At 38.9% G+C, this 8,498-nt stretch overlaps 1 protein-coding gene across 1 annotated transcript in view; it reads left to right on the forward strand.

The window, feature by feature from the left end:
• Positions 1 to 8,498, forward strand: part of fhod3b (formin homology 2 domain containing 3b) — a 207,723-nt gene that overhangs the window by 17,807 nt on the left and 181,418 nt on the right. The window contains exon 2 of the mRNA XM_016482239.1: positions 1,944 to 2,050. Within this exon, the coding sequence (XP_016337725.1) occupies positions 1,944 to 2,050 (107 nt within the window). The remainder of the gene's footprint in view (positions 1 to 1,943; positions 2,051 to 8,498) is intronic.

Raw genomic sequence — 8,498 nt, forward strand, 5'->3', positions numbered from 1 at the left:
CTAGGTGCCCGTGTGTAGTGATTCCCCCTTCGGGTGATCCCACATGTGTATTCTTCCACGGTATGGCTCCCCTCACGGTAAGCCCGTGTCTTTCCCTGGCAGCCGTTCGCTGCCATCTCTGCTGCGTAGTTATCTCACCCCGGGCGGGTTGGGTCTACCGCAGGGACTTCCATATGTAGCACTGCCCTGGGCCAGTCCATATGTGTAATTCCACATGTTACCTCCTATATGCGGGATGTGGCTTCCGTAGCGTCCCAACTGGGTACGCTTTCCCAGTGTTATCCAAAGGTACCACTGTATGGAACAGCAGTGCGGACACCTCTGCCTAGCCGCTGTCCTATCTTCCGCCCCAGCTGGTGTGGGGGGACTTGCCGGCTTCCGCAGGGCACTGGAGGGGGTCAGCAATAGTGGCGTTTTCCATACGGATCCCAATTCGTCAGTCACGACTGACTAATGTCGAACGTGACTGACTGAAAGGCAACGTCTCGGTTACTTGTGTAACCCTCGTTCCCTGAAGGAGGGAACGGAGACGTTACGTCCCGTCGCCACAGTTGCTGTACCACCGCTGTACGGCCGGGACACGTCGTCTCGGCTCCTCAGCGAAAAACTGATGTGCGTTTGCACGCGCTCTCCTTTTATACCCGCGCTGCGGGGCGGGGTGCGCGTGGCGAAACACGCACGCCAACTGTCATTGGCTTGTTTAGTTAACACTCGAAGGTGATTGGGCTCTTGGGCGAGATCCCAATTCGTCAGTCACGACTGACGTAACGTCTCCGTTCCCTCCTTCAGGGAACGAGGGTTACACAAGTAACCGAGACGTTTTCTTTATCATAGATACTCTATTTTGTTATTTGTATATTTGGCCCATTTAAGACTTTTAATTCTAACTCTTGCACATAGTACTCCTGAGGTAGCTTTATGGTAATTTTAGCTAAATCAGTTGTCCAAGTATATGTTTTCATAACGATGCAAATCAAAACTACTAGGATTCCAAAGATCTTACAGGTGAGGACAGAGACTTTCAGCAAAGACCCCTTTGGTATTCTAGACATGCTGGCAAAAGTAAACTCCTCTTGGTATCCACGCATGAAGGATATTCTTACCTGTCCCAGGGGCTGGATGTGGCTTGGTAAGCCAGGCAGGGGCTTAAAGGCCTGATCTGGTGCTGGGGGAGTCAACTGGGAACAGTGCGTGTAATTAGCATGTTTAGAGTCGCGGGTGACCCTGCTCACGCGTTGATTGACAGTTCATGCTGCTGCCCCTGGGAGGTTTCAAATCCCATCACTGGGCTGTAATTGAGTGTCAACAAACAGGCAGGCCTCCAACAGAGCACTAGAGACCTCTAAAGACTGCTGCATATCTCCAAACGGTGTGGTTGGGCTTCTCATAACACTTCTATAAATCAGATTCAGTCTGAATGCTTTGAATAAGAGTGCTTTGAAGTTATGACAAGTTCTTTTGATTCCTCAGTTGCGATATTGATATGATTCTGACACGTTTTGAAATAATGTTCTGGCAAAATGTGGCTATCAGTGAAGGTAGTGTAGAAACATGACAGCATAATGACTTTAAGAACATTTAAGCTTTAGTAACACCTAGTTTTATACAGTATTTATGTCAATGAGTTGATATCGAAGTGAAATATGAATTAGAGCATGAAAGGACCGCTTAAATGTGGTATGTCACTGTTTATGAAGCTGTGTGATGTTATGAATAAAAAATAATGGTGCATTCCTATAAATCACATAGCTGACATGTCAAGGCTCAGCATGATGTCATGCATATCCAATGTACTGGCATTACTGATGGTTTACTTGAATATGTATTTATGATTGCACTAAGATGCAATGTTCCATAATTATTTGTTTTAAGAAGTTATTTTGATTTCTTGTTGCGTATGAATATTTTTTTAATCTGTCTTTTTCATTTTGTCCCTTTCTTAGCTCGATGACTGTGCTTTAGAGTTGTCTCATAACGGCAGTTATCTGGACTTGGAGTCCACCTTGGCTGAGCAGAGAGATGAACTTGAAGGCTTTCAGGAGGATGGAGGGTAAGCAACAGCAAAAATAAATAAAATAAAAAAATAAAAATTCACCTTCACGTCATTCCACACCCATATGACTTTCTTCTTTTATATTCTGTTTTAAAGTATCTTCACGCAACTGTTTTCTATACAACAACTGTTCATCTCCAAAAATGTCACGAAAAAACTCCAAAAAGCACCATAAAAGTAGATTTTCATGAATGAATCATTCACTCTTATTTGTGAACTGAATCAACCAGTGCATTACAGGGGTCATGAAATGCATTTTTATTATTTTATAATGTTCTCTGAGGTTTATAATGTTGTTCAAGATTTTTACATCAAAAAACGTCTTCTAAACTTCTAAAAAAAAAAAAAATAGAAGTAATAGGCTATTTTCTATTCTGTTTTTGACCCTCTCTGCAGAAAAAAAAAACAGTCTATTGGCTCTATTTTATAGTCTGGGTGCATTCAAGGCTTGGAAGTAAACGCCCACTGCTATGATTGGCTAACAGTTTTGCATATTAAAATAGTAGATGGACACTGCTGTGATGTACTCTAAAATCAACATGGGTTATTCTGGTTAAAAATGTATAAATACTCAGTATATATCAAACTATCTGGAACAGACAATGCAATAGAGGTAAAAACATGGTTACTCACACTTATGTATTGCGACGTTACTGTTGGATCCAATATAGTCAGACTTATCTTTTACTTTCAGTCTCTCTGAAAAGCTTCAGTTGAACTGTTTAAAAATTAATCTGGAGTAAAATAAAGCAAACAAACAGTGTTTCAATGACACGATCTGGAGCTCTTTCCTAATGTTACCCAGTGTCTACACTGTACACGAGTGGCACACCTCTATTAAAGACAACAGAACCCATTATAATAAGTGATTTTGTCTGTGGTGCAGATTGACATGACAAATCCCCAAGAGTAAACTGATATTCTGTTCTACTTCTGATGTACTCCAAGCACTTGCTCTTCTGACACGAAAGAGAAATGGATTCACGATGCAATGGAACAGCTCTTGCATCCGATGTAGATACGGTGTTAGGATCGCAAGGAAGGCAATTCAAAGACTGTGTTTTTTCACAACTTACTTGTAATTCTCAGAGGATCTCTGTGGTTTTGTTGATGGAGTAATCTTGTGTTTGCATCTCTCTAGTATTTCCTCTCCTCCTACTACATGCATGAATCAGTGGGCGGAGCTAACGAGGCAATAATATAGGAGTAGGCGTTGATTTTGTTCTGAAGAGGTGGTCTTTCGTCGCACTGTGATGTCATAATGTGACAAATTCCGAAACGAGCTTGTCATAATGTGACAAATTTTTCAGCTTGGTTTCAATAAAAGGTGTTTTTGAACTCAAGAGAAAGTTTTGAGTTCTGAAACTTACGGCATGTTTTTATAATACGTTGAAGATGAAGGGAAATTTGATTTCTTAGTTCATAACCCCTTTAAAAAGCAACTGCTCAAAAGTAGGATTTGTTCATTAATCCAGTTGCATTGGCTCTCTTATAGTTCAGTCTGTTTAGGGTATTTATTTATTTTTTGTCATTTTTGGAGCTTTAGAGTTGCTTGAAGATTTTTGTTTTATGTTCCATGAAAAAAAAATACAGCATTCTGGTGTGGAACGACATGAAGGTGAATAAATAATTACAGATTTTCACTTTTGGCTAAATTATTCCTTTAATTATTTCCATGTTCTGATTTCCAAACTGTCAAAAAAAAACAAAAAAGAACAAGAACAAGTCACTTAAGCCTCACCCTTTTAGCATATGTGTGTAAAGTTTAATATTACAATAGACAAATATATATTAACTGTATACTAATAGTCGCTTTGCCAGTTTTAATCACTTAGCCTGAATCACAAATCACTTCTAAAGATAAAATATCTCATGAGGGTCCATGACAGTGTTTGTATGCAATATGCTGTTGTAGTGTTTTCTTTTTTTGTTGTCTTACACGGTTTAATTTCATTATGTAATTAGTAGTCTAGATTGCACATCAGTTTGAGTGGTCATTTCTCCTGGTCTCCCTCCATTCACATTGAGAAAATTCTTGCTTTGCTTGTAGATCAGAGGGCCAACAGATGGATAAATTACTCACATCTCCTTAAAAACCTTTATTGTCTTGGAAGATGTTAGAATGTTAGAAGGTGAAAGTTGAAGGTGTTGGCTTGATTCTCAATAGCCTCTGGGTGACTCTTTTCTTAATACCTACATTTCGGTCTGTATTCATATCTTGTTACATTGGAAGCAACTATAAGCACAACCCTGTCATGTGCATTCTATAAAACATTCCATCTAAAGCTATCAGAAAGACCTTAAAATCTCACAGCACATGTTCTTTTATCTTCAGCACATACCACAGACGTTCTATGACAGGCGTCTATTCAGCCAGCCCTCAAAATACCTGACTGGTTGGCAAGGGCACAGATGATGTCAGCCTCCGGTCTTAAGAAAGCTGGCAAGATTCAGAGTTAATTGTCTTGTTGAGCAAAGTCCAAGAGTAGATGCTTCTTTTAAAATTAATGAAGGTTTAAAATACTATTTAACCCCCAAAATCTGTTGAGCTTGCAGTTTAATATGCATGGCATTTGTCTGGAAGCCTGTTTCCCGACACTTTTTTTTTTGTTTTTTTTTTGTTTGTTTTTTTACAATTGTGATTCTGTTTCTTGTAATTTTGACTTTGTAACTCACAGTGTTACTTTCATATCTCACAGTCCGAGCCGATCCTCCCTATACGCAAAATACACAAGCTGCGTAGGGCCCCCGAAACACCAGGGGGACCCCTTGCTCTCAAAGATGATTTAATTTTAGTTTCGTTTTTGAATTTGGCCAGCGGTTATGAAAACATGAATGATCATTTATTTTAATGCGGTGCGCTGTCGCCCTTTCTACGTAAAAATGAGTCAAATCATGTAATGTGAATGTCGTACAGTCTTGCTCGAGACTAAAAAAACGAGTTGAAAGTGTTCCGAGCCACAGAAGAGACACTATTTCTCAAGCGCGATTCGAGATGAGTGAAACACGGACAAATGCGTTTCATTCATTCGTTCATAACACTCATACCCCACTCCACACATCCCCTCCCCTCCCCCGACACAGTTTTCCGTAGAAGTCTACCCGAAGTCTAGGATCGGCACTGCTCAAAGTTGACTTTATTTCCCATACTTGCAACTTTATCTCTTGCAATGTGACTTTGTATTGCGGTTATGACTTAATATCTTGTAACTGTTTCTCGTAATTACGAATTTATTTTGCATAACTGCCACTTTATCACTCACAAAGTGACTTTATATCTCACAATTGTTACTTTTTCTCGTAATTGTCACTTTATATCTCACAATGTGACTTTAGATCTCACAATTGTGACTGTTACAATTGTGACTTTGTTGCAATTGCGATTTTATTACTCTTAATTGCAGCTTGGCTTCTCATAATTGTGATTATAAATCTCTCAATGTGACTTTTAAATTTCGCAATTGACTTTATTTCTCAAAACTGCAACTTTATCATTCCCGAAATGACTTTATATTGCACAATTGTGACTTTTTCTCATAATTGTCACTTTATATCTCACAATGTGACTTTCGATCCCGAAGTTTTGACTGTTACAACTGTGACTGCTATAATTTTATTACTCTTATTTCCAGCTTGACTTTTTCCCTTTGTTTATCATAATTGTTATTTTATTTCTCACAATGTGGCTTTATCTTGTAATTGCGCCTTTGTCTTATAATTGCAACTTTATTTCTCACAATGTTACTTTATCTCATAAATGCAACTTTTTTTCTTACAATTGTGACAGTTTCTCGTAATTACGACTTTATTTGTCATAATTCTAACTTTCTCACTCACAGTGTGACTTTGTATCATGCAGTTGTGATTTTGTTTCTAGTAATTGTGCTTATAAATCTTTCAATGTTTCTTTTATATTTCGCAGTTGACTTTATTTCTCAAAACTGCAACTTTATTTCTCGTAATTGCAACTTTGCAATAATTCCAACTTTATTTCTCACAATATGATTGTCACAATTGTGACTGTCTTGTAATTGCAACTTTATCACTCACAATTTGACTTTTTATCTTATAATTGGTTTTATTTCTTATAATTGCAACTTTACTTCTCTCAATGTAACTTTGTCAGACTCTGGGCCAGGTTTTGTGTGTGTCTTTGCTCCCTATGCCCCCCTCCCCATTAGATGTTTTGGTGGCGTGAGGACACGCCTTCTGGGAGGGGGGAGTAATGTCAGACTCTGGGCCAGGTTTTGTGTGTGTCTTTGCTCCCTATGTGCTCCGTCATCCAGTTTCTCTGTCTCGTGTTTTGAATTCATTGTTCCCAGGTGTTTCCAATGTTAATTGTCATTAGTTCCAGGTGTCCCTTGTCTTCCCCTCATCAGTTCCTGTATATTTAAAGTGTGTTCTGGTTCTTGTCCTTTGTCAGTCGTTGAACGTCATCCTGATGTGTCGAGTCCTGTGATCCCCAGCCTTTGTTAATAAAACCCTTTTGATTTATTCTACTCCGTGTCTCCTCGCTCCTTCGTTCCCGTGTTCCTCTTGTGTGTGCACCGTGACAAACTTTCCCATAATTGCAATATTATATCATACAAAGTATGAGTCACAAGTCACGAGTCATAAGTCACAATTTATAAATTGATTTATATTTGTATGATTTATAAACAATTTATAACTTTATTTCTTGTATTTTTGATTTATTTCTGGAGATTTTGTATATTTATCACAGTGTGACTTTCAGTGTGACTTTTCTTATTTTAAACTTTATCCCACGATTGCCTTTTTATTTTTTAATCTGATGCATAAGCAAGCTTCCATAAATTAGTGCTCACAATGGACATGAACTCTCACATCAAACGGATCAGATACTAGTGCAAACCCTTTTAAACATTCCAAATAAAACAAACACGTTTTTGTTTGACACCAATGAACTGCTTTTGACTCACAGTTTTATTAGACGACACTGCTATCTTTTCTAGCCACTGAGTTGACATAGCTTCCAGAATCTGCCAAACGCCAGTGATTGAATGCTAGATTTTGGCATTTGAGGCCGTTATTGGACAAGGACACAAATATTTAGGGATGTATTTGTGTCAATGTGGAGGCAGGTCTAGCGCCATTTTATTTCCACTGGATTGGGCTCAAATTTGAACTACACTTGAAGACATAGTAGTGAATGAATGTCTTTTGGATGAGTGAGAAGCTGAAGGGCCACTTCTTTAGGTCACTGAGAAATGAATGGTAGCGCCAACTGGCATGCTGTTCCACTCTTCTGTCTGTCTTCATGACCTCCCCCCACCACCACCACTTCCCAAGAGGCTATCAAGAGTGTGCATTATTAGACCCATGCAGTGTCTGAGTGGGATGTGGAGAGCAGGAATGGAGGACTACATTACTGTTAATAACAGGGTAATTCAGCACCATGGGCTTTTATGGCCTGGATGGGCTGGAGTTCACAGCCCCCTCTATTTACTGCAGTTGTGCTTTATTACGGGGTCTAAAAACCTTGGCCGAAGTACGTGATTAAAACCGAACCCATTTCTCCTCCTCCTCCTCTTTTTTGTGGTTTTCTATCTTGCTTCATGTGATGTGTCTGACCTACATTTCACCAATTGCTGAAAACACAAAAAAGTAGACTAATTGGCTCGAGGAATAATTTGAGATCATTTTGTTGCTGTTTCATTGTTGCTACTGTATCTTCTTACTGTTTACATTAGGCCTGGAATGAATTACCAAGCTCTGCTTAATTCTCTTTTTTTTCCCTCTTTTGGTGTTCAGTTCTTTTCAAACTGAGATTAACAGTTCTGAGAACTGCAATAGTACATTTCCTGCATTGCTTTGATGCACATTGTTGAATAATGTTATTATATACAAATGTGACTTATTTTTGTTGCTTATCCATGTCCTTAAAGATTTCTTTAAAGAACCCGGAGGCCTGTGATGGGATTCCAAAGGGACAATCATAAATGGATACAGATTACAAGTTGCATTCCACAGGTGCCTCAGTCATATGAAGTCACTTTGCGCTCTGATTGAGGAATGATCCTCTAACACCTCATTTTGTAGGGTGGATATCTCTATGTCATAGTGGCTTAACCATCCTAATCATTACCACACCACCTCATGCAGAAAAAGCTGTCGGAGCCTGACACGGGGCCCCGAATTTAATCCCACATTGCTGTTAGTACGGACCCTCAGCTTTGGCAAACTACCAACAAAATGTATCTCTTACACCAGGGCTCAAGAGCAAGGATTGTTTTTGTGGGCCATTTTGATTTAGATTTTTACTTGTCTTGCCAACATTTTTATTGGCCCTACCTCAAAAACTATAAATAGGTTTTAAAATATTTACTTGTTTCATGTATTTTTAGAAAATAGTTTTATATATTATATATATATACAGTGGGTACGGAAAGTATTCAGACCCCCTTAAATTTTTCACTCTTTGTTA

This window comes from Sinocyclocheilus anshuiensis, unplaced genomic scaffold, assembly GCF_001515605.1.
Source record: "Sinocyclocheilus anshuiensis isolate Anshui unplaced genomic scaffold, SAMN03320099.WGS_v1.1 scaffold185, whole genome shotgun sequence".
Classification (NCBI taxonomy): domain Eukaryota; kingdom Metazoa; phylum Chordata; class Actinopteri; order Cypriniformes; family Cyprinidae; genus Sinocyclocheilus; species Sinocyclocheilus anshuiensis.